Source organism: Jaculus jaculus, chromosome 4 (genome assembly GCF_020740685.1).
Source record: "Jaculus jaculus isolate mJacJac1 chromosome 4, mJacJac1.mat.Y.cur, whole genome shotgun sequence".
NCBI classification, from domain to species: Eukaryota; Metazoa; Chordata; class Mammalia; order Rodentia; family Dipodidae; genus Jaculus; species Jaculus jaculus.
Window position 1 is genome coordinate 60,301,417 of NC_059105.1, and position 25,005 is coordinate 60,326,421.

At 38.2% G+C, this 25,005-nt stretch overlaps 1 protein-coding gene across 5 annotated transcripts in view; it reads left to right on the forward strand.

Annotated features, from left to right (window-relative positions):
* Ttn (titin) overlaps positions 1-25,005 on the forward strand; it is a 282,613-nt gene that overhangs the window by 125,753 nt on the left and 131,855 nt on the right. For 2 of the 5 annotated variants that reach the window (XM_045148517.1, XM_045148518.1), the window contains 32 exons: positions 84-158; positions 382-462; positions 623-706; positions 1,013-1,096; positions 1,332-1,415; positions 2,298-2,378; positions 2,657-2,875; positions 3,846-3,923; positions 4,121-4,195; positions 4,595-4,687; positions 5,689-5,766; positions 5,918-6,042; positions 6,151-6,193; positions 6,373-6,456; positions 6,635-6,712; positions 7,198-7,281; positions 7,535-7,618; positions 7,808-7,891; positions 8,095-8,367; positions 9,962-10,036; positions 10,767-10,841; positions 11,456-11,545; positions 12,097-12,174; positions 13,665-13,733; positions 13,903-14,007; positions 14,147-14,437; positions 15,201-15,281; positions 16,000-16,077; positions 21,202-21,225; positions 21,775-21,840; positions 22,149-22,232; positions 22,689-22,772. The exons of the other annotated variants lie outside the window; for them this stretch is intronic. In XM_045148517.1, coding sequence (XP_045004452.1) covers positions 84-158; positions 382-462; positions 623-706; positions 1,013-1,096; positions 1,332-1,415; positions 2,298-2,378; positions 2,657-2,875; positions 3,846-3,923; positions 4,121-4,195; positions 4,595-4,687; positions 5,689-5,766; positions 5,918-6,042; positions 6,151-6,193; positions 6,373-6,456; positions 6,635-6,712; positions 7,198-7,281; positions 7,535-7,618; positions 7,808-7,891; positions 8,095-8,367; positions 9,962-10,036; positions 10,767-10,841; positions 11,456-11,545; positions 12,097-12,174; positions 13,665-13,733; positions 13,903-14,007; positions 14,147-14,437; positions 15,201-15,281; positions 16,000-16,077; positions 21,202-21,225; positions 21,775-21,840; positions 22,149-22,232; positions 22,689-22,772 — 3,087 coding nt within the window. The remainder of the gene's footprint in view (positions 1-83; positions 159-381; positions 463-622; positions 707-1,012; positions 1,097-1,331; positions 1,416-2,297; positions 2,379-2,656; positions 2,876-3,845; positions 3,924-4,120; positions 4,196-4,594; positions 4,688-5,688; positions 5,767-5,917; positions 6,043-6,150; positions 6,194-6,372; positions 6,457-6,634; positions 6,713-7,197; positions 7,282-7,534; positions 7,619-7,807; positions 7,892-8,094; positions 8,368-9,961; positions 10,037-10,766; positions 10,842-11,455; positions 11,546-12,096; positions 12,175-13,664; positions 13,734-13,902; positions 14,008-14,146; positions 14,438-15,200; positions 15,282-15,999; positions 16,078-21,201; positions 21,226-21,774; positions 21,841-22,148; positions 22,233-22,688; positions 22,773-25,005) is intronic. 5 annotated transcript variants of the gene reach the window in all.

A 25,005-nucleotide genomic window follows, 5' to 3' on the forward strand; every position in this document is an offset into this window, starting at 1 on the left:
TGACTCATAAAAAAATTCCTTACACTTTGTATTGAAAAGACATCTGGACATTCTCTACAAGTGTATTTCATAATCTTTTCAAGTGCCTGAGAAACATGAGAAGAAAATTATACCAAAACCAAAAGTTCCTGCTAAACCTGAGGAGCCTCCACCCAAAGGTACAATTTCTCTCAAAGAAGTGCAATGCATTTGTCTTACTAAATATAATAATGACTCTCATCATCATAACTGAGTCTTATCAGACCATTTGTCTCAGCATGTTTGTTGGGTTCCATTATTAAGGTTTGTGTATGTTGTGTGATCTTTGCAAAAAGTGAGTTCTCAACATAAAAACAATGACACTTGGCGTTCTGAAAATCAATATTCTTAATCTTTCTGAAGTTCCCGAGCCTGAGAAACCTGTGCCAGAAAAGAAAGTTCCTGCTCCAGTTCCTAAAAAAGAAAAGGTGCTACCAGCCAAAGGTATACTGGGCTTAACTTCACTCTTGAGTAACGTACCACTCCCTTTCTTTACCTTAAACTAATATAATCTTCAAATTTCATGATTTGCAAGAAAATGTGTGTGCCAGTTTTGTGCTTTTCACACTGTGTGTATGACCATATTGCCTGGTGTTTTTTTAAGTGCCAGAAGAGCCAAGGAAACCAGTTCCAGAGAAAAAGGTCCCTCCAAAAGTGGTGGAGATAGAAGAACCTCCCCCAACCAAAGGTAAACAGAACTCTCTCAACATAAAAAGTAAAATAAGAACCTGAAAGTCTTGTCATTCTTTCTTCCTGTGGCTACATCCCTTGGGTCAAAATTCTTACTTGTAGATTTTTGGTGTCTGTTGGTGACAGTGTTGTCTTATGGTCTCGTCTTTGGGTAGGGTGTTATTTATTTGTTGTGATGTTTGGTTCCATGCACCATATACATTCTTCTACTCTAAAATCACAGAACTTTCTGATATATATATGTAGATTATATATATATATACTTTTGCTCAGATGATATAGCATCCTAATCTTATCTTTTAAGTGGCTGAGAAGCACATGAAAATTACCCAGGAGGAAAAGGTTCTTGTTGCTGTAACTAAAAAAGAAGAGCCTCCAAGAGCGAGAGGTACAGCAGCCTTCCCACATGCACAAGGCTGTCCTTGTCTTACTCCCTTTATAAGTACACTGACTTCAGCAGGGAGGGAGTGGAGGTCCTTGTCTTCCTTGTAAAAGTAAATATTGTCCTGTGTCTGAAACAAAGTAAATGTCGTGTCATTTATGTTTGGGCTACTTCTATATGATGGCCATTTTGGGTCTTGAAAGAGGGAAACAACTCTTTTAAGTGAAATCTGTCTTTAAAGTGCCTGAGGAACCTAAGAAAGTTGTTCCAGAAGAAAAATTCCCAAAACTCAAACCTAGAAGAGAGGAAGAACCACCAGCAAAAGGTATACAGACTCTTTAGAGAATCTACATATTGAAACTAACCTGTTAATAATAGTACAATTAGAATCACTGGAGAAAAGAATTTAAACACATCGCATAAAGTAAGTAAAGTCAGTGAACTAGTTCATATCACTTCAAACTGAACATTCTTATTCCAGAAAGTACATATTTTCCTAAAACAATGTGAATCTCCCTCCAAAAATATGTGTAGTCTACTTCAAAATATATTCATTGCCTAGTATGTCTGTCTGTTACATACAGTAAACTTATTGGACTAAATGTTTGTTTCATGTGGCTATCTTTGATGAAACTTTTTTTTTTTTTTTTTTTTTTTTTTTTTGGTTTTTAGAGGTAGGGTTTCACTCTGGCCAAGGCTGACCTGGAATTAACTACGTAGTTTCAGGGTGGCCTTGAACCCAGGGTGATCCTCCTACCTCTGCCTCCCAAGTGCTGGGATAAAAGGTGTGCACTACCATGCCCAACAGAAACTTTATATCTTCAGTTTTATACATAATACCAATAGAACTTGAGAAAATATTTTAGAATTAAGGTGAAGATACAAATTATGCAGTACCAATTTCTTTCTAAGGGCCCTTAATTTGATAGCCATTGTTTCTGTTTGTCTTTTAATTCTCCTGTAAACACTAATTGATCTTCTTAAAGTTGTTCAACATCTTGGAGTAATTAAACAGCTTAGAGAAAAGTATTTTTATGGATATGAGGTCATATTTATTTTCATGTCTGTTTGATTTTCTTGCCATTTAGGGAAAAAGTTTGTAGGAGCTACATGTCTGTCTTTGCTCTTGTATCTTAGTATAAAATTTCTCTTAACCTATATATTTCCAGATCTTTGCAATTGACTTTTAATACTTACTCTTTTAAAGTGACTGCACTCAGGAAAAGAGCTGTCAAAGAAGAAAAGGTATCCATTGAAGTTCCAAAGAGAGAACTGCATCCCACTAAAGGTACATTTGCTTTGACTGGTAACAAAGCATGAAGCTGTATGCCTTTTTGCCTGATAGATCCCAGTTTGCTCCTATTCATTTCTGGTTTATTGTTGACCAAGGTCAAGGACTTGAACATTTGGAAGCAAAACTATGAATATACATTTCAGGATACTTTGACCGGCAAAGGTCCTCCCATAACCCTACATGAGACAAAGGAATAAAATCACAACATGCTATCACTACCACCCCTAAATGGGCTTTAAATAAATTGCTGCCTGTTGTCAATATTATTCTAGAAGTAACTGTAACTGAAGAGAAAAAATGGTCTTACACCCGAGAGGAAGAGACTGTGTCAGAACAGAGGGAAGAGGAATATGAAGAATATGAAGAATATGACGTTTACAAAGAACTTGAGGAGTATGAGCCTGCAGGTGGTCCCGAGCAGTACGAAGAGAGTGTGGAGCGGGAGTACGGACACTACGAAGCGTATGCGGAGCACGAGGAATACATCACAGGTCGGAGCGCAACCCCAGATCCACATTCACTATGCAGAGTCCCTTATCATGGAATAAAAACCAGGGCACTGGGCTGGAGAGATGACTTAGTGGTTAAGGCATTTGCCTGCAAAGCTAAAAGATCCAGGTTTGAGCCTCAAGGACCCACATAAGCCAGATACACAAGAGGGCACATTCATCTGGAGTTTGTTTTCAGTGGCTGGAGGCCCTGGTGCACCCATTTTCTCCCCCCCCCCCCCGTCCTTCTCCCTCTTTCTCTCTCAAATAGATAAATAAAAATATTTTAAAAGAACAGGGCCCCTAATGAGACTTGAAAAGAACATTGTTTCACTTGGAAAATTAAAATATTTTTTCTCAAATATTTTCTAGAAAAAAAAAAACTCTCCATAAATATTAAGGTTGTTCTTAGACTATCCTCAGGGTTCCCATCATCCAAATTTCACATTGACTGTTTTTAGAGTAAATACAAAGTGCTGTGTTTTTAACCCAGTGAAAGCCACCTCTGTAAGCATATAGCTTTGACTCCAAAGACTTTGTTTTACTCAAATAATAAATTTCTATTTGAATTATGAAGTGAATTACCTCAGGTTTTCATGTTTCTTAAACTAACTCTGCAAGGTTCAGCATAGTTTTACAGATGGCATTAAATACCGATGTTCAAGACAGAGGCATTTTAACTACCATTTGCCCATCTGAAGAGAAATGAAAATATGTCAGAGTAGTAGTTGCCTAATTAAGTAAACAGTAAGAAGGAAAGGGTAAAAACAAAAAAGGAAGAAAGAGTAATGTACACTTGCTTACGACTTCCAGAGCCTAGTCTACTGGGACTTCTAACTATCATATCTAGTGATTGCGATTGCACTATAGATAAAAGATCCATTCTTTTAATTGTTTAATTCCATATAAGAAGTATTTTGGATTTATGCTCCACAAAAACCTAAGATTAAATACATTATATATGTTTTTAAAGAACCCAAGAAGCCTCTTCCAGTAAAACCTGCCCAAGAAGAACCAGTCTCCATAAAACCAAAGGCCCCACCAGCAAAAGGTAGAGTGAGAATAACTCTGTTTCGAGACCTTTTCCTACCTTCATGTCTGTCCACTATGAGTGTATGCTGAAGTGGCAGTATGTCAGTCATGTGCTTGGGAATATCATGTTATGTATTGAATTTCTTAAAGTTTTGTTCTTACTCTTGAGAAACCCAGTTCAGGGTTTTAAAATCTCTTACTATTGCTATTTTAAAGTGCCGAAGAAAACAGTCCCTGAAGAAAAAGTACTTGCTCCCATTCCTAAGAAACTTAAACCTCTACCACCCAAAGGTACATTAGAGCAATAAATACCCCAAAACAACTGCATTGCCTTTGTCTGTAACCATGTCTATCTCATCTGTTACCATGTCTATGTCGTCTGTAACCATGTCTATCTCATCTGTTACCATGTCTATGTCGTCTGTAACCATGTCTATCTCATCTGTAATCATGTCTATCTCGTCTGTAACTATGTCTTACTATCTCATCTGTAACCATGTCTATCTCGTCTGTAACCATGTCTATCTCATCTGTAACCATGTCTATCTCATCTGTAACCATGTCTTACTATCTTGGCTGTTAGTCTTTAGATTGTCTGGTCTCAATTCTTCCACTGTCTGATTGTAAATATTTAGTCATTATATTTGTGGGGCTGGTTTTAATGCTCTTTACTAATTAATATCATTAAAGCACCTGAAGAACCAAAGAAAGTTGTTGAAGAAAAAATACATATTTCAATTACCAAACGTGAAAAACAGCAGGTGACTGAACCAACTGCTAAAGGTATAACAATTTCTTTTATAATGTCTTTATAACTATTTGTTATAATGTCTCTTGAAATTGATATGGCTATGCTTTGCCTCATTTTTCTATTTTATGTCTTTTAAATTAATTGTTATGAAGATGTCAGATGTAAAAAGAAAACCATAACTGTAGGATAGAAAGATAATATTACTTTTTTTAAGAGTTATTTCAAGAAATAGTTACAGCCTCATACAGAGGCTGTCTTGCCATATGGCTATTACATGAGTGAACTAGGTTACTTCAGTTCAGAATCAGTTATCATATGGGATATCCCTCATATGCTTAAACTAATGTAATGATATACCACCAAAATTTTCACCAAAATATGATAAATACTTATTATTCTAAAACTATTTGAATATCTTGAAGCTAATTTAATATCCACTTTTTCTGCTTTTGTACTTAGCAATGAATTACCCTCCTTGCAATATCAGAAAGTATATTTATCCAGAAGTAAATACAGCTATTTTTAAAAATTTATTTGAGAGTGACAGACAGAGAGAAAGGGGCAGATAGACAGACAGTGAGAGAGAGAATGGATGCGCCAGGGCCTCCAGCCACTGCAAACAAACTTCAGATGCGTGCACCCCTCGTGCATCTGGCTAACGTGGGTCCTGGAGAATAGAGCCTCGAACCGGGGTCCTTAGGCTTCACAGGGAAGCGTTGAACCGCTAAGCCATCTCTCCAGCCCAATACAGCATTTTTTAAAGTAATGTTCCTTATAAACAGAAGCATTTGGACACAAATGTCATTGTATATATGGGCTCTTATATTGCACACTTTCTTGAGTACTTCTGAGATTCACATTTTTATGAGATTCATAATCCTTTCTGTGGAAACTAGGAACTTTCTTTCATATGGAAAACTGTATATTGCATTAGAGACTGCTAGAGTTATTGTCTTTGCTTAAAGTACAACAAAGTTAATACTGGCTAGGGGGCCTGTTGGCTATAAAATTCCTTTATACTTAATATTTCAAGTGCCCACGAAGCTCAAGAGAGTTGTCCCAGAAGCAAAAGTGCCTGTCCCTAAGAAAGAAGTTGCACCTCCTGTCAGAGGTACCTAATACTGTTTGCTTCAATGTTAGTGTTTATCGTTGCTGTTGAGCTCATGTTCGGTTCTGTTTGTGAAGTGCTTTTGTGACAAGTGGGTCCATGTTCCTAAAATGTCTTCATTTTACTGAGCAATTGGGAAACATCCCACTTAAAGATAATGTCTTTAAAGTGCCTACAAAACAAGAACCAGAAGAGGTTGCCTTTGAAGAGGAGGTGGAAACCCACGTAGAGGAATATATTGTAGAGGAAGAGGAGGAGTACATTCATGAAGAGGAGCACGTTCACGAAGAAGAGTACATTCACGAAGAGGAGTACATTCACGAAGAGGAGTACATTCACGAAGAGGAACACGTTCATGAAGAGGAGTACGTTCACGAAGAGGAGGAGCTACCAGCCAGAGAAGAAGAGCTACCCGTGACACCAGTCAAAGGTAGATGACATCTCCTGCAAGGGGAGATGAGGCAGCATCTTTGCAGGTTGGGTTTCTGACTTGGTCAAGTTCTGGGGGTCAGCAGACATTTTTAGATGCTGAAATATACCTGTGGGTGCTTTTCACATTTTAAACCTTTCCTACAACATTGTCAAAAAATCTTAATAATGTCTTTAAAGTGCCAGAAGTGCCCAAGAAACCTGTTCCAGAAGAAAAGAAACCAGTGCTTGTTCCCAAAAAGAAGGAAGCACCACCGGCAAAAGGTAACACCAGCCCTAGAAGGATGGGTGTACGAGGTTCAGTCTGTCCTTTAACAGTCACTCTCCCGACTACAAAGTACACCTTTAAAGCGTGTGTGGTTCTGGGTTGCTAAAAACATTTCATGTGCTGTAAGTGGACAGACTGTTACTCGGAACTTAACAATAAACAATGTCTTTTAAGTGCCCGAGATTCCTAAGAAGCCAGAAGAGAAGGTTCCTGTGCCTATTCCTAAAAAAGAGAAGGCTCCACCAGCGAAAGGTACACGTCTTTAGCATCTATTAGTGCAGTAGTGCAGTAACTCACCCATGGGGTGGCATTTGGTGAGCCCCAGCAACCCTTTCCCCACCACAAGTCATGGTACTCATGCCAACACAGAACCACCCATCTGGCCATGGAAGCAGGTTCTCATGTACTTATCATTGAGTTTTGTCATTGGTGTATGAGTGTGGATTTTAATGCATGTGTTCTTCTCTTTAGAGGAAAGTTCATAGTGAAAAATACATCCCCAACAGCCAAATGGTCAGAGCCATCACTGGCTAGGCCTTTCATGTTGTCTTCATCAGTCCTCTCTATTTGTGACTTTTATCTTAAGTCTTGTGCTTTGCTGGCACTTTGTTTTGTGGCGATTGTCATTTTCATTCTTAAAGTGAAGTTGCTAAAATATCTGTGATCATTCCGTTAAGACCCTATGTTGCTGGTGTTGGTGAAAAATATGACACTAATCCTATCTGATATCCTTAAAGTTCCCGAAGTTCCCAAGAAGCCTGTCCCGGAGGAGAAAGTACCAGTACCTATCGCTAAAAAGGTGGAAGCTCCACCAGCCAAAGGTACTTGCAATGTCACAAAGTTTATGGAGTATTTGCATGAAAAGGAAAATTAGGTGGTTCAATATTGTGCTCTTTGGGGATTCAACTCTTCACACTCAATTCTTTATAAATGAAATAATTTATCTTAAAAGTGCAATGTTTCTTAGAAATTCTTTGTTATGCTTTTATTCCTTTATTGTAATCTTTTCAAAAAATGGGAGAGCTCAATGTTTTCAGGTTTTTAATTTTTTTTCCCTAAATTATTTCCTTCAAGTGCCAGAGGTCCCCAAGAAGCCTGTGCCTGAGAAGAAAGTTCCAGTTCCTGCTCCTAAGAAGGCAGAGGCTCCACCGGCCAAAGGTATGCCACTTGGTCTTGCAAAGTACCCCACACTAGTGTATATTCACACACAAGCTTCCTCCTAGTGTGACATGTTTGTTGACGTGTCGTGTTAAAGATATGTTCCATATTTTGTGATTTGTTATCATATCTATGGCTATCAAACATGACAAAAGAGCATCTTCTTAAAGACAAACAATATCTTTAAAGTGCCAGAGGTTCCCAAGAAGGTCATCCCAGAAGAAAAGAAGCCAGCACCTGTTCTGAAAAAAATGGAAGCTCCACCACCCACAGGTGCATTTCTAACAGCACTAGGGAAAGAGGGGAAAGTAACGGGTGTTACACGGCTGAGCCTTACTAATTACAACTGTTGGATGCTGTGTATGTTAATGATAGCTGATGTTCCATGATCAGAGTATTTGCTTTTCATGTTGTCCCACTGTCATGAGTATTTTACACAAAATGACACATGTGCAATCGAATAAATATTTTTAAAGTGCCAAAGAAAAGGGAAGCAGTCCCAGTTCCTGTAGCTATACCTCAGGAAGAGGAGGTTCCATTTGAGGAAGAAATTGTTCCTGAAGAGGAAGTTCTGCCTGAGGAAGAGGAAGTTCTGCCTGAGGAAGAGGAAGTTCTGCCTGAGGAAGAGGAAGTTCTACCTGAGGAAGAAGTTCCTCCTGAAGAGGAAGAATTTGCCCCCGAGGAAGAAATCTTGCCTAAAGAAGAAGTTCTTCCAGAAATTAAACCCAAGGTGCCTGCACCCAAACCAGGTAGAGCCATGCTTCTGGAATCAAGGCCTTTTTGTGTTAAATTCTGCCTTCCCATCTTTTGTTCATCTTTGACTTTATGTATAATACTTTATTATCTGTGTTGTCCTCAAAATCTTTAGAAATTCTCCAAACACATTCTTTTGTGATTGTGTCTACTTTGTGTGTCTGTCCAGCATAAATGATCTGCCTGTCTTCAATTTTCATGTGATAAAATATTGTTTATGGTCTTCTTCACATGTGTCTTTTTGTTGTACATACAGCATGTCTATGTTGGTTTTAATGTCTTAAATTGAAATGTTTTTAAGTGCCTCAAGTGCCAAAGAAAACTGTACCTGAGAAGAAAGCCCCTGTTCCTGTTCCCAAAAAAGTGGAACCTCCGCCACCTCCCAAAGGTACACTGCCCCAAAGTGAATGCACGTCCTTCATGCATAGCTTTACCAGATAGACTATGATTCAATGGGCTTCAGGAAAAGAAAAATTGTATTAAATGGACAGCCACATATTTACTTCTAAAAATATGTGAGACACTGGTATCTATTTATTTTCACTGGATGCTTTACACCTCATATTTATTTTAAAAAAAGAGATAAAAGAAAGTTCTTTCACTGTCACAAAAGTTCTACCTGACTTCATAGAATTTCTTTAAGCCAGAGTTTTTCATATAGATACTCTGCAAAACTAGATTACCTATAGGAAAAGCTTTGCCCCCAAAATTATAAGAATAAATATTCTTAAATTTCATCCTTTACTCACTTATATTAAGTACCTTTGTAATATGAGGCTGGAAAGTAAAACATTAATGTATTTCTCAAAACTCTAATAATTTTCATCTTCTAATACATATGCATAAATAGTAGCCTGCAGGGCTTAACTTCTTAGCCTTGGTTTCATGCCTTGCTATATTACTGAGACAGCCCTATAAACAAACTGAACTTCCGTTTCCTGTCCCATAACATAGGGGTGCTAATCTGAGTCCTACTGGGCTCAAATAACATGGTGAGAATAAAATAAAACAAAGTAGCTGGGCGTGGAGGACACAACTTTAATCCCAGCACTCAGGCAGTAGAAGTAAGAGGATCACTGTGAGTTTGAGGCCACCCTGAGATTGCAGAGTGAATTCCAGGTCAACCTGGGCTAGAGTGAAACCCTACCTCAAAAGAATAACAACAACAAAAAAAAAAAAAAAGTACGAAAGTATTCCACTGTTGAGTGAAAAAATTCAGATTTAACATATTAAATTATATCATAGAATAAAATCGATTTTATATGTTTGCCTCAAAGTACATTAATATTCTCTACAAAAGGCCATGACATCAATATTTAAAATAAGTGTAATTCTTCTGCAAGGCCATATAACCATAGAATATTATACATATGATGATTTAATATATTCCTTGTGACATCTAAACCAATGAAATGATAGCTGCCCTCAGACAGTCCCAGACTCCACATCACACACTGTGTGGGACTCCAAGTGATATTACCTCCCTCTCCTTTGTGACAATTGCATGTTGCTATCTTTGTGTAGACTTCTTGTTTTCTTTCCTTCTTATCCTTCAAAATAAATTCTTATCATGAAATGATGTCTTTAAAGTGCCTGAAGTCAAGAAGAAAGTGCCAGAGAAGAAAGTGGTTGTTCCCAAGAAAGAGGAGGCTCCTCCTGCTACAGGTACCTCTTCTCGAATGTCCTTGCTGCTCCCAAGACATTAGACACGTCACCCATCAAGTCAAAGCACCTTGTTCAGAAATCCTTGGTGTAACTTGTGTTATTGCTGTGTCTATTGTCTTTGTGTTTGTGAAACTGAAATTTAAAATATCTTTAAAGTTCCTGTGGTACTTAAGAAACCTGAACCAGAAAAGAAGGTGCCTCCTCCCAGCCTTAAGAAAGCAGCGGCTCCTGCCGCCAAAGGTATGCCGTCATTTGCTGCATCAAAGTTGAACACATCCACCAGGACGTTCAGCCTACATGTTTGCAGTCTGTAGTCTGTCCTTGATGCTCATTTCTGGTAACTGTTGCTCCCACAGTGCTATGTCATTGTTACGTTTCGTGTTGTTTTTGCCTTGTTTCTCTATGTGTAGCTAGTAATAAATAAATAAATAAAAAGACTAAAGTCATGTATCTGTCAAGAGCCAGAAGTGACTAAGAAAATTGTCCTGAATTACGTGTGACTCTTCCTAGAAAGGAAGAGGCTCCAACTGTAAAAGACAGACTCTCTCTTGAATGGACCCACAGACCTCTTTATTCTTCTGTCAGCTAATTCTGTGCAATGTCAATGTTTCTCCTTGTTTGTATGTCGTGATATTTACTCTCTTGTGTTAAAAATGGGAGGTTTGGTCTTGACATATTCTTCTTCCGTGCTTCCATTTTTAACTACCTAAAACAATCAATATCTTTTAAGTTCCTGAGGTACCTAAGAAAGTGGAAGAAAGACGCATCACTTCCCCCAAAGAAGAGGCAGTTCCACCAGCTGAAGGTAGATGACTTGCCTGGACCCAGCATGTCAAGGTCATCCTTGTGTCACATTATCTCACATTCGGAGGAGATACGTACATTTCACCCTAGAAAAGTCATCATATTCAGACCCTCATAGGAAGTATCACCTCATAGAAACTGAGAAGGTTTACTAATACCATTTTGTTCTCATGTATGCACCCTTAAAAGCCTGTTTGTAATGAATTTCAACAAAAACAAATGTTGAGGGGCAACTATTTTAATATAACTCGATTGTTACTGATGGAATAAGTTTAGCTCCCCCTCCCAAAAACACCAGATAAACCTGAGTGACTGATGTAGAAAAATCTGACTTGTAACTGGTAGTTTGACCCCAAACATGTCCACCTTTATTTACAAAAATAAATAAATAAGAAGAATAAAAAATACAACTGAATTTTCTGGGATCCTTTTCCAGTTCCAAATGCTGGGAATGGCCCAACTAATTTAGAAAACTCACTAGATTATTATTATTTTTTTAAGGATTAGTGAATTTTCATGAGTGTTTAGAAAACTAAGCAGGTTACAAATTATATCATTTTAGTATAACATTCAAGAGAATTATAAAAACTAATATGCAAAATAATCTTTTTAAAGTGCTGGAGGAGCCGGAAGAGCCTGTTCCAGAAGAGATCCCCGAGGAACCACCCAGCATAGAGGAGGTGGAGGAGGTGGCGCCCCCTAAAGGTATAGCAGCTTTCATAAGTTGGACAATCAAAAGTCTTGCTCAAAGTCTTTCTTGAAATTTGTCTAAAACTAACATTCATTAGTGTGCGATCCTTCTATCATGTCAGTGAAAACTGAAGAACACACTACTGGTACTTGAGGCTGTGTGTTCTGTTTCCTTTTTCTACTGCCTCTGCAGGGCGACCACAAGTTCTTTCACCTAAATGACAATCCATAGTTTTGCTTTCATTTTTGACATGGAAGGACAGTGTATTTGTGTGTTGAAAGTATTCACTTCTTAGAATTATTTTGAACCATTTGCTCCTCTAGATGCTGAAATCTTTTTCGTAACCGATGTTATAATTCTTACCAAATCTCTGCAGTCAAATGCCGACCACTAAGCTATACATCCTTCACACTCCTACAGTCCTGATCTATAGACAGCACTGTCATTTAGGTTGCTGATATCTTTTTGAATGAATCAATGTTTGTGGTGTATTGTTTCCATTTTGGTATGTGGGTGTTCTGTTTATTGCCTGTTATTTTTCAAAATGTCTGTAATGTCTTTTAAGTGCCTGAGGTGGTTAAGAAAGCAGTACCTGAAGCACCTACTCCAGTTCCTAAAAAAGTGGAGGCCCCACCTGCTAAAGGTATAGCAATTCCTGATTAAGACCTTCCAGTTCCCTCTAATTTCCTTTTCTTAAAAACACTATATCTTCTTTCACTTCTTTTTTTTTGTTTTGTTTTGTTTTGTTTTGTTTTGTTTTGTTTTGTTTTGTTTTGTTTTGCTTTGTTTTGTTTTGTTGAGATAGGGTCTCACTCTAGCCCAGGCTGACCTGGAGTTCACTGTGGAGTCTCAGGGTGGCCTTGAACTCAAGACAATCCTCCTACCTCTGCCTCCAGAGTGCTGGGATTAAAGGCGTGCGCCACCACGCCCGGCTTCTTTCACTTCTTTGTTATAGTCATTGAAATAGTAAACTAACTAATGAATGACAAGTGAAAATGTAACCGATTCCATTTCTTTAGTGTTTCTGGAATGAGAATGAATGATTTGTGTGTGTTCACATGCATGTAAATGTGCACACAGTAAGGATTATTCTAGTCTTTTATTTTAAATAACTTAAAACTCTGATGTAACAGTGTATCTCTCTATATCAATGCACATAACAATGAATCCCTCTTTCCTCCATAATAATCCTAGATTTTATCTCATTATGTGGGTAGAATTTTATTACACTTTATATTATTCACTATATTTAATGTGTTATAGAGAAAAACATGTTCTAGTAGTTGTATAATGACAATTTTCAAGAGCATCGTGTTTCCTTTGTCATATTTAACCTAAGAATTTAAGGAAATTAAAAATATTCTATTTCTCATTGCTTTCTAATTCAAGCAAAGCTCCAGACTCCACCAGCAGCAATTATTATAGTATACTGTCCCTACCACAAAACACTCCTCTGCAAACAAAGTAGTGTCCAACAGATCATGAGGCCTATATCATAATCTAAAGACTCTGCAAAGTTGATCATTTCAAAACATTCTTCATCAAATTAAAAATAGTATAACTAGGTCCAATGTTGGCAAGCTTTACTGTTAAAAAAAAAAAAAAACATAACACAAGGGCTGGAGTGATAGCTTAGTGGTTAAGGCACTTGCCTGCGAAACCTAAGAACTCATGTTTGAATCTCCAGGTCCCACATAAGCCAGGCACACAGTAATGCCAGCACAGAATGTTGCACATCTGTACAAGGGGACATGTGCACCTGGAGCTCTTTTGCAGCAGCTGAAGGCCCTGGTTCACCCATTATCTCTGTCTTCTCTCTCTCTCTCTCTCTCTCTCTCTCTCTCTCTCTCTCTCTCTCTCCCCCCCCTTCTCTCTCAAATAAGTTTAAAAAATTGCACAAGGTCTTTACAGACATATTTTAGCTTCTATAGGTACTGTCAGCACAGATAGCTAATTTGGAAGCATACCCTCATTACCTGTAAAATGTTTTCCAACAGCACAGAATGTCTTCTTAGATGCTTGGATGATTGCAATGTCACTCTTGTTTCCAACATGTGTGTGTGTGTGTTGTGTGTGTATTGATGTTGTTTGTTGAGCATACTTGGCTAACTGGAGCACCTAATATCTTTAAAGTGTCAAAGAAAATTCCTGAGGAAAAAGTTCCTGTCCCTGTCCAGAAAAAAGAGGCCCCACCAGCCAAAGGTACATCTTCTCTTTTGAACTTAAACTTCCCCTTTTTTTATCTTTCTTCATTGAGACATGCATGTCTTATGTCCCTATGCTTCGATGGTCTTTCGATGTCCATTGTCTGTTAAAAAAAAAAAAAAGCTTACTCTTGACAGTCTTACATATCAAAACTGTATCTTTAAAGTGCCTGAAGTACCAAAGAAAGTCCCAGAAAAGAAAGTTCCAGAAAAGAAAATCCCAGAAAAGAAAGTTCCTGTGCCTAAAAAGGAAGTTGTTCCACCTGCTAAAGGTATTTTTGGAAAGTTCTTTGAGTTTCTTCTATTTTTGCATGCAAACCTTCTTTTAGTCATTTTTCTTGCATTTTGAATTTGCATCTTTGTTTCTGTTGCATTTAAAAACAATGTTTCTTAAAGTCAATGTTCTTTCAGGGAGAACTACTTTTGAAGAAAAAGTATCCGTTGCCTACCAACACGAGGAGATAGTGAAAGAAAGGATAGAGTTAGAACTAGTGGAGGCACAAGTGGAAGAAGCTCTTGAGGAAGAAGAGTTTCATGAAGTTCAGGAATATTTTGAAGAAGAAGAATTCCATGAGGTAGAGGAATTCACCAAGGTGGAAGAACGCAGGCTTCAAGAAGAGCACAGGGTTGAAGAAGTCCATAGGGTGATCGAGTTTTTAGAGGCAGAAGAAGTATATGAAAAGCCCAGAGCTCCACCTAAAGGTATAGGGAATTCTGTAGCTTCTGTAAACTGTTCTGTCTTGCTGTGATTATCTGTTGAAAACACATGCCATATTTGGTTTGCAACATGGGGCTCTTAAGCACTACCATACGGTGTCTGTTACAAAGGTTGCTATCGCATAGAAATTAACCTCTAGAGTAGAATTTTCACAGACAAGAGAATAATACGTGATGCCTATGTGGCTGCATAGGTCACAGTTTGAATCTGTGAATTCTTTTTACAGCCTAACCATGAAGGCTACATGACTATTACAGGAACCAAAATAATTAACCATTGTTATCCATTGGGTAATAAATACCTCAGATCACTGAGGAATGTATACTTTCAAACAAAATAACCATGGCTTGGCTCACATTTCAGTTACCTGTGTACAGCCTGTAAATTACTTATCAAGAGCTTCTGCCATTTTATGGTATCTTCATAAGAGAAAGAGAATGTAAATATGAACTGCCTGTGATGGCACCAGCGTTCTAGTTAATTCTGAGGATAAGTCTCCATGTGCATGAGTTCTCTGCAATACTAGTCCAGGTCTTACATAAATGAATGCATGTGCAATGACAGAATGTATGTTTATGTAGTAAGCACACCATATAGATAATAGCAGAATCAAAGCATTCTTGAAATTAGGATGGTATAAATTCAAAACACATAAAAATCTTTTTGAGTCCTTGTGCATTAGCTTTAAGTAGAACTGCATAATATTTTGTGAAGTTATTCTAAACAAAGGCACTAATATCTTTGAAGGGCCTGAGATATCTGAGAAAATCATCCCTCCAAAAAAGCCACCCTTTAAAGTTGTTCCTCGCAAAGAGCCACCAGCTAAAGGTATTTTATTAGTGAGATAGTACTTACCTAAAATTATGTACATTAGCTCTTTTGTTGTCTTACTTGATGTTTTCTTCAGTGTTTTGTGTTTGTAAAATGCCTAAAACTAATATCTTTAAAATGTCTGAAAGTCAAACGGAAGATCTACCAAAAAAAAAAAAGTCACTGTGTTATGCCTACACCATCCAAACCAAAACTACTTAGTAATCAAAGGGTGAATTCAGGTAGCTTTTTTTTTGGTGGTATTTGGTTATGTTTTTGCTATGTTTACCTATTGGCAAACCTTTGGCATCCTATGTTTTTAATTGATGATATTAAATACAAATAGATCAAAATGTGTGGTGAAGATCCCTCCTTTGTTAATTTTTGTCAACTTCTTAAATTCCAGAGCAGAATATTTTTAATCAAATGATCTAAACATCTTTTCAAAGTCCATGTAATATACAAAAAGAGAAAGTACCAACCACACATTAAAATAAATTGTCCTTGTCCAGTTCTTACCACTCTACCACAGGGAACAGCCCCACCTTTTTGTTGCCATATTTGCTATCACCATTCAGCTCATCTTAAATATTTGTCCTGTATGTGATCAAGCAATGTCTATGTTTTACACTGGGGCAATGTTGTGCTTTGTGTATATATCTCTCATGTTCTGCTTGCTAAAGTCTTTGTGAATGTTTGATCAAAGTAAAGGAAACTATTATTACTATCTTTAAAGTGCCTGATGTGGCCAAGAAAACAACGGTAGAAGAAAAAGTGCGAGTTCCTGAAGAACCCAGAGCTCGACCAACTAAAGGTATTTGCTGTTGCTGACTCACCACTGCTCTTCTCACACGGTCCTTCAGCAATCTGGATCTCCCAACTTCTCTGCCAAGTACAACTCACCTTGTTAGCACTTTCCCAGAAGCACTGGAAACAAACATGTCCCCAATAACACATGGAATGTTGCCATCCCCAAGGAGCATACAATGTAGACTTAAAATTCTGGCATCCTTCTTGCTAGAAAACCCCCCTTGTAGTTTTGATATTTTATTCCCAATTAGAATAATCTTGCAAATAAGGCAAATAAATTATCTTTAAAGTGCCTGAAGCACCCAAGAAAACTGTTCCAGAAGTAAAAGTCCGCGAAGCTGCCCCTGAAAAACCTGAAACTCCATCACTTCCAGGTACACGCGACAAACCCTAGCCTGAGATAGCTCTGGGTAGATGTTCATTGTGTAAAGCAAGTGAATGTGCAGTTAAATCTTTGCATTCTGTATTTTCATATTCTTAATATCTTCTATTTCTTATTAATATACTAATATCTTTAAAGTTCCTGAAGTGCCAAAGAAAAGTGTTGAAGAAGAAAAATTACCAATCATTCTTCCCGAGGAGACAGAGATATACAGTGAGTGCAGAAAGCTTGGTGGTTCTCCCTTATTTGTGTTCCTAAGTCCACTGTGTCTGTCTAGTATCTTGAAAAGGCCCACATACAAAAATAATGAACTCAAATTAAGTAATATGAATGATTTCGAGCCTCAGACAGGAATCATTTCTTTACCAACTTAAGAAATCAATAGTCCTGAGCCAGGCATGGAGGCCCACACCTTTAATGTCAGCTAGTACTAGGGAGGCTAAAGTAGAAGGATCACCATGAGGTCAAGGCAGCCTGGACCACAGAGTAAGTTCCAGGTCAGCTTCGTTTAGAATGAAACTCTGCCTCAAAAGAAAAAGTAAATTAATAGTTCCATACTCATATCATCCAATCTTAGAAAAGTCATTTGTTTTATTGTTGTTGTTTATTTTTTTTAATTTATTTATTTGAGAGTGACAGAGAGAGGGAGGGAGGGAGGCAGGCAGAGAGCGAGAGAGAGAACGGGAGCGCCAGGGCTTCCAGCCACTGCAAACGAACTCCAGATGCATGAGCCCCTTGTGCATCTGGCTAATGTGGGTTCTGGGGAATTGAGCCTTGAACCGGGGTCCTTAGGCTTCACAGGCAAGCGCTTAACTGCTAAGCAACCTCTCCAGCCCCAAGTCATTTGTTTAATTAAACTCTCCTAACCTGTTTTGTGTACAAACGTCTTTTGTTTTAAATCAGTTTATTTTCTGAGGCAACCAATTAACTTACTTTAGTCCAGGATAATGTGTTAGTTGGATTTTGTAAAGTCAAAATACTCCTGCCTTATTTTATTACTTTTCATAATAATAATTAACAGTTTGACAATTCTACTATGATCATAAATTTACAAAATACTAAGCCCCAAAATAATCATCAAGACTTTATTTTTCTACAAGATTATTAATAAATAATTTGAATATTAAGCTAATCTAAATAGTAAAGTATTCTGAAAAGAAAACTTCTCAATACTTAATATGGTAAAGATATAAAGTAAAGTCGATATATTTATCTTTTATTTTTTCAATCTAAAAAAATCTCCTGACTAAAACTCATTTTGTTATACTAACTTAAGGTTTAAGTACATTATCACTTCCACCTTTAATACTTTTGTTACATTCAAAGTCAGTTACTGTTATCAAACAATATTCCTTCCTAAAAGCCACAGAAATTCTCTATGCTTGCATTTACCTTGTTCCCCAAACATTTTATCATTTTTATAGCCCACAAGTACTCTATCGCTGAGACCTAGCCCACAGTATTCTTTTCTGCTTTTGATCCCTAATGACTTTCACATTCATATTAAACTCTAAAAACAGAAATTAAATTTGATTTTAAAATATAAATAAGTATATGCCTAGAAAAGAGAAGAAATTACGTACATTTTCAATGGATCGTATATAGAAAGATGACCTTCCTGTTCTTTATGCACAAATTCATTAAATTTTACAGTAATAGGATTATTTTACCAGTAACTTTCTGCAGTCATAAATGAAAAGAAGTTATATAGCACTTCTCTGGCATATTCATAAATTTTGAAGTAAATACCTTTAGCCAGTGAGCAGTCACCCTAGCCCTCAATTTTGTTACCATGATTCTAAAGAATTCTGACAGTCTCTTACCATAAACCTTGAGGTGAGGTGTGTCCCCCATTTCATTCCAGTCACTAATCTGTCTACGTGCTACTCTTCATTTGGGTGATAAATGTGTATCTGTCATAATTTTCTTATTACTCTTCTTCATCTACCTTGAAACACCTCTAATTATGTAAATACTAATATCTTTAAAGTTTATGAAGCCTCTGAAGAAACGGTCATAGAAGAAAAAACACTTGTGACTTATCCTCAGAAGGCGAAAACCAGAGTAGCAAGAGGTATATAACATCAGTGATTCAACCTGAATGAAATTTGTGCGGGGGCTCACTTTAGAAGCACAATATTTTTCTTAACAATTTATACATATTACTGTACTCATATCTTTTAAGTGCCGGGGCCACCTCAGAAAGTTGTTCCAGAAGAGAAAACATACATGATTATTCCTAAAAAGAGAGAAACACCAGTCCCTAAAGGTATATTTCAACTGCTTCAAACTCAAATGAATGTCTTTGGCTTTAAGATTCAAAAATTACATGTTGCATAATTGGTTTTACAATTTCTAAGTGTAAACTTACTAATATCTTTAAAGAGCCTGTTATAACCAGAGAAGTGTATGAAGAGGAGGAGTTCTATGAAGCCTATTCTGAAGTTCGGGAACATTCTCTTGTCGAAGGTACAAATCTCTAGATATAAAAGTCTAAAGATGAAACCCTTCCTTGTTCTGTCTGCAAAGTGTTTAGTATTTTACATGTGCTCTCACAACCTCTAATGCTAAGATACTAATATCTTGAAGACATCTCAAAAGATGTCAAGACAAGGAAGCTATCTCTGACTTCCCCAAATGAGCCAAGACCCATTTAAATAACCTATAAAGATAAGAAAAAAAATCTCCAACTGAAAATACCTATTAACATACCTAACTTTGCTATATGTCATATCTTTGCTTTGTCTTAATTAAAACAATACTAATATCTTTAAAGACCTTGAAATCTTCAAGGACATGGTTCCAGAGAAACGAACTCCTATTGCCAAAAGAAGAAAAGCTCCAACAGGTACAAGATAGAAGAAAGTGAATTTCCTTATCCTTGTATATAGTGGTGTCTAACATATGTGAAAATACTAATATCTTCAAAACCCTGAGGGCATTGCCAAGGGAATCACTTCAGAAAAATGGATTTTCCCAAACACTTAACCACACACACACACACACACACACACACATGTATGTGTATATATATATATATATATATATATATATATATCCACAAAAAAGTGAACTTACTAATATTGATAGCACCTAAGGAGACCAAACAAAAATAATAACCTCTGATAACCAGCTTTTGATACTGCCACAATAAAAACTCATGCTGGGATCTCCCAGTCTGAGTCATTCCTATATGTAAAAACAGCACCCACGGCTACTCCTGTTAGAATTGAGCAGCTGTCCCTCTAAGGGCATCATGCATGCCACCATTCTTTTTTCAATCATTTTTTAAAAGTGCCTGTTTTAGGGAGGCACTAGGGAGCTGAGGAATAATAAATTAAACAGATGAGACTGACTCCTGTCCTCAGGCACTCATAGCTTCTTCAACTCTTGACATGCATAGGTAGCAATAGACTTACTTTTAGGTCACATCATGGGGTTATTGTCTCTACTGATCCTTTTAACCTCCAAGTCTAATACTAATATCTTCAAAGCACCAGAAGCTGTGCAGGAAGATGCTCCTGAAATGAAAGCATTTGAAGATGGTTCTCAGGAGCCAGAAATGCCACCAGTCAAAGGTACATGTCGCCTTCAAAAAGCTGTGGAAGAAATAATCCATCCTCTGCTCTCACGACAATGTTTTTCTAATACTGTTCCTATGAATAAACATACTAATATCTTTAAGTCACCTAAAATTCAGTTAGTTCCCTCTAGAAGGAAAATATTTGTCGTTATTCCTACCAAAACAACAAAAAAAGCTCCCATCAGGAATATTCCTTCAGCACCCATAGCCCTGTCTCTATCTCCATGGAAGGTTCCATGACACTCCCACCCCCATGCAGATACCAAGTCCACCAGTGCTCAAGTTCCTTATGTAAAAGGAAATAGTGTCTGCATATGACCCTTGCAACTCGTCCAGATACTTCAGATCTTTAGGGTACTAAGAATATCTAGTAGAAAGTCAATACTGTGCAATTCTTATACTACATTGTTTAGAGATTTATGACAAGGAAATAATCTATATATGTGCCCAGTACAAAAGTAATTATCTATTCACAGTTGGCCAAATGGCAGGTGCAGATGGATGACTGCACTTTATAGTGAGGGTATGAGAGGAATCACAGGACTCGCAATACAGGAGGAAGGCGCGCCCCTCTTCTCAAGGACTGACAAACCCCTTTAGATTAATTTAGTGGCAGAATAAGAGAGCAAGAGGAGGGAAGAAACTTCTAGAAAGCTACATGCTACCTTATTAGGGTTACTATTATCACAATCAATAACTCTAACTCTCACATGTTAAATACTAATATCTTTCAAGCACCTGACGCTCCCCCTGAAGTTATTACAAAGAAAACTCCGCAAATAAGAGAAGCACCCACCGTTAAAGGTACAAGCCACCAAGCCCTCATTCTCCAGAATTACCTCCAGTAGGTTTGAAGATGTTTTACTGTTCCTAGTGATTTTCTTAACACTAAATATAAAAATACTAATTTCTTGAAGTGTCGGATGCCTACCAAGAAACTGTCTCTGAAAAGAAAGCTCTTGGTGTTCATCACAAAGTACCCGAAGTTCCTTCAGAAGGTATATCCTACTGGAAACTTAAAGCTGGTGGGGAGGTTCCTGTCTATGTGTGTTTCCTGTGTGTCTTGATGCCTTTAACTCCTACATGTAAAAATATTAATATCTCTAAAGTACCCGAGGCTCCTAGAGAAGCTGTGGCCAAAAAGAAGAAGCATCCTCCCCAAGTACCTGAAGTGGTACCTATCAAAGGTACCATCTCAACTGTCCCTCTTCATGGGCTGGGTGGCGGGAGACAGGAAGGTTGGAAAACTCATGATGTGTGAGCATAACTCCTGTCTGCATGGGCTGCTTTGACTCAATGTAAACTTACTAATATCTTCAAAGTGCCTGAGGCTCCTGAAGAAGTGACCCCCAAAAAGAAAGTAGTAGAAGCTGCTGCCCCAGAGCCACAAGTGCCCCACATCACAGGTACATGTCAATCTTGATGAGCTCAGGGAAAAAAAGCTTTTTTTCTCTCAGTAAATGTTTGTGTGTACTGTTCTCTGTATGCCCTAAGTGTAAAAAAATTACTAATATCTTTTAAGTGCCTGAGGCTCCCAAAAAAGTTGTCCCTGAAAAGAAAGTGCCCGTGGTGCCTCCTAAAAAGCCAGAAGTTCAACCAGTCACAGGTACTTGTCACTGACCTGAGGTTTCATGAGATATAACTCTTCTACTCCTGAAAATATTTCAGTCTCTTAGTCTTCATAACTCCTAACTCTAATTTCACTAATCTCTTCTAAGTGACTGAGGCTCCCAAAGAGGTTGTCCCTGAAAAGAAAGTGCCTGTGATGCCTCCTAAAAAGCCAGAAGTCCCACCAGCCACAGGTACTTGTCACTGACCTGAGGTTTCATGAGATATAACTCTTCTACTCCTGAAAATATTTCAGTCTCTTAGTCTTCATAACTCCTAACTCTAATTTCACTAATCTCTTCTAAGTGACTGAGGCTCCCAAAGAGGTTGTCCCTGAAAGGAAAGTGCCCATGGTGCCTCCTAAAAAGCCAGAAGTTCAACCAGTCACAGGTACTTGTCACTGACCTGAGGTTTCATGAGATATAACTCTTCTACTCCTGAAAATATTTCAGTCTCTTAGTCTTCATAAATTCTAACTCTAATTTCACTAATCTCTTCTAAGTGACTGAGGCTCCCAAAGAGGTTGTCCCTGAAAAGAAAGTGCCCGTGGTGCCTCCTAAAAAGCCAGAAGTCCCACCAGCCACAGGTACTTGTCACTGACCTGAGGTTTCATGAGATATAACTCTTCTACTCCTGAAAATATTTCAGTCTCTTAGTCTTCATAACTCCTAACTCTAATTTCACTAATCTCTTCTAAGTGACTGAGGCTCCCAAAGAGGTTGTCCCTGAAAAGAAAGTGCCTGTGATGCCTCCTAAAAAGCCAGAAGTCCCACCAGCCACAGGTACTTGTCACTGACCTGAGGTTTCATAAGATCTAATTCTGCTCATGAAAATATCTTCTTAAGGATAATTTCACTAATCTCTTTTAAAGTGCCCGAGGCGCCCAAAAAGGTCATCCCTGAGAAGAAAGTGTCTGCAGCACCTCCTAAAAAGCCAGAAGCGCCTCCTGTTAAAGGTAGTCACCACAATGTCACTGTGCTTGGTACCGTCCATCCATTTGTCTTTACTCTGTCTCATCATGACAATACTAATATCTTTAAAGTGCCCGAGGTGCCAAAGGCAGCTGTCCCAGAAAAGAAGGTGCCTGAAGTGATTCCCCCCAAACCAGAAAGTCCTCCCCCAGAAGGTAATGTCAAAACAAACCAGGGACACAAATAACTACTACTTAAAGTAAAATATTTATATAGAGAGCATACTTATATATGTAATAGAATTCTAATGAAAAAAATGTCAGCAGCTATCTAAAATAACTGTTGCATGATTGTATACTACAGAAATTATTTTCACCCTTTTTAAACACAAATTAAAAATTGTTTTTGAAGTGCCTGAAGTGCCACCTAAAGAAGTCACCCCTGAAAAGAAAGTCCCCGTGGTTCCTCCCAAAAAGCCAGAAGCCCCGCCTGCCAAAGGTATGTATCCTTGCATGTTGTAGTCACCTGTTCCAGAGGGCTGGGGAGAGTGTGTTAGCGTGTCTGTCCACCAGTCTCATAAGTTGTATTTGCTTGGGTAAATATATCGTCAGTGTTCCCCTTTATAGTTCTAACCCAACAAAAAAAAAAAAAAAAAAGCCCACTAATATCTTCCAAGTTCCTGAAGCTTCTGAGGAAATTGTACCTGAAAACAAAGTGTCTGTAGCTGTGCCCCCCTAAAAAAACACCACCTGCGAAACATGACATTTCCCCCTCCTGCTTTATCGAGAAACATGTTTTGAACTCTTCACAATTATTGTAACATGTGCCGTCATCGTTCATAAACTCTAAAATTACTAATATCTTCCAAGTACCTGAGGCTACCCAAGAAGTTGTTCAGGAACAGAAAATTCCCAAGGCACGGCCCAAAAAGCCAGAAGCCCCGCATGGCACAGGTATAGGTGTGACCGTCATTCCTCAGAGGAAATACCTCTTCCATCCTTGAAAACAAATATCGCTCCTTGCTCAGTAACCTAAGTGTAAAACCACTAATATCTTTCAAGTGCCTGAAATACCTCAAGAAATTGTCCCCGAAAAGAAAGAGCCAGTGGCGCCTCCTAAAAAGCCAGAAGCCCTGCCTGCCACAGGTACTTGTCACCCAGAACTTACTCTTCAAGGAAAAAAAAATAATAATTAAATCTCATCTATTCTTGAAAATAAATGCGGCCCAGTGTTCTTCACTAACCTAACTGTAAACCTACTAATATCTTTCAAGTGCCTGAAGTCCCTCAAGATACTGTCCCTGAAAAGAAAAGACCAGCTGGGCCTCCTAAAAAGCCAGAAGCCCCGCCCACAGGTACTTGTCATGCAGACCTTATTCTCCAGAAAAAAATCTCTCTTCCATTCTTGGAAGCAAAGGTAGTTTATTGTTTAGTAACAAAAAGGTAAAGTTACTAATATCTTTCAAGTGCCTGAAGTTCCTCAAGAAATTGCTCCTGAGAAGAAAAGACCAGCTTTTCCTCCTAAAAAGCCGGAAGTCCCGCCTCCTACAGGTACTTGTGACCCAGAATTTACCCTTCAGAAAAGTATCTTCTGCTGAGCACGCTGGTGCACAACTTCAGCCCCAGCGTTCAGTGGGCCAAGGTAGGAGTTTGAGGCTAGCCTAAGACTACATAGTGAATTCCAGGTCAGCCCAAGCTAGAGCAAGACCCTCCCTCCAAAAACCAAAATAAATAAATAAATGCGTCTTCTGAAAAGCACAGTCTTATTCTTCATTAACCTAAGTATAAAAAATACTAATATCTTTTAAGTGCCTGAAGTTCCCCAAGAAATTGTCCCTGAGAAGAAAAAACCAGCTGCGCTTCCTAAAAAGCCAGAAGTCCCGCCTGCCACAGGTACTTGTCACCCAGACCCTGTTCTTCAGAAAAAGTAAAATCTGCAAATAGAGGCCATTGTTTTTCACTAACCTAAGTATAAAAATACTAATATCTTTCAAGTGCCTGAAGTCCGTCAAGATACTGTCCCTGAAAAGAAAAGACCAGTGTCGCCTCCTAAAGAGCCAGAAGCCCCGCCCACAGGTACTTGTCACCCAGTATTCTTCAGGAAAATGATCTCTTCCATTCTTGGAAACAAAGGTAGTTTAATGCTTAGCAACAGAAGGGTAAACTTACTAATATCTTTCAAGTGCCTGAAGTTCCCCAAGAAATGGTCCCTGAGAAGAAAAAACCAGCTGCGCTTCCTAAAAAGCTGGAAGTCCCGCCTCCCACAGGTACTTGTCACCCAGACCATGTTCTTCAGAAAAAGTAAAACCCACAAGTATAGACCATTGTTCTTCACTAACCTAAGGATAAAAATACTAATATCTTTCAAGTGCCTGAAGTTCCTCAAGAAATTGTCCCTGAGAAAAGAAAACCAGCTGCGCTTCCTAAAAAGCTGGAAGTCTCGCCTCCC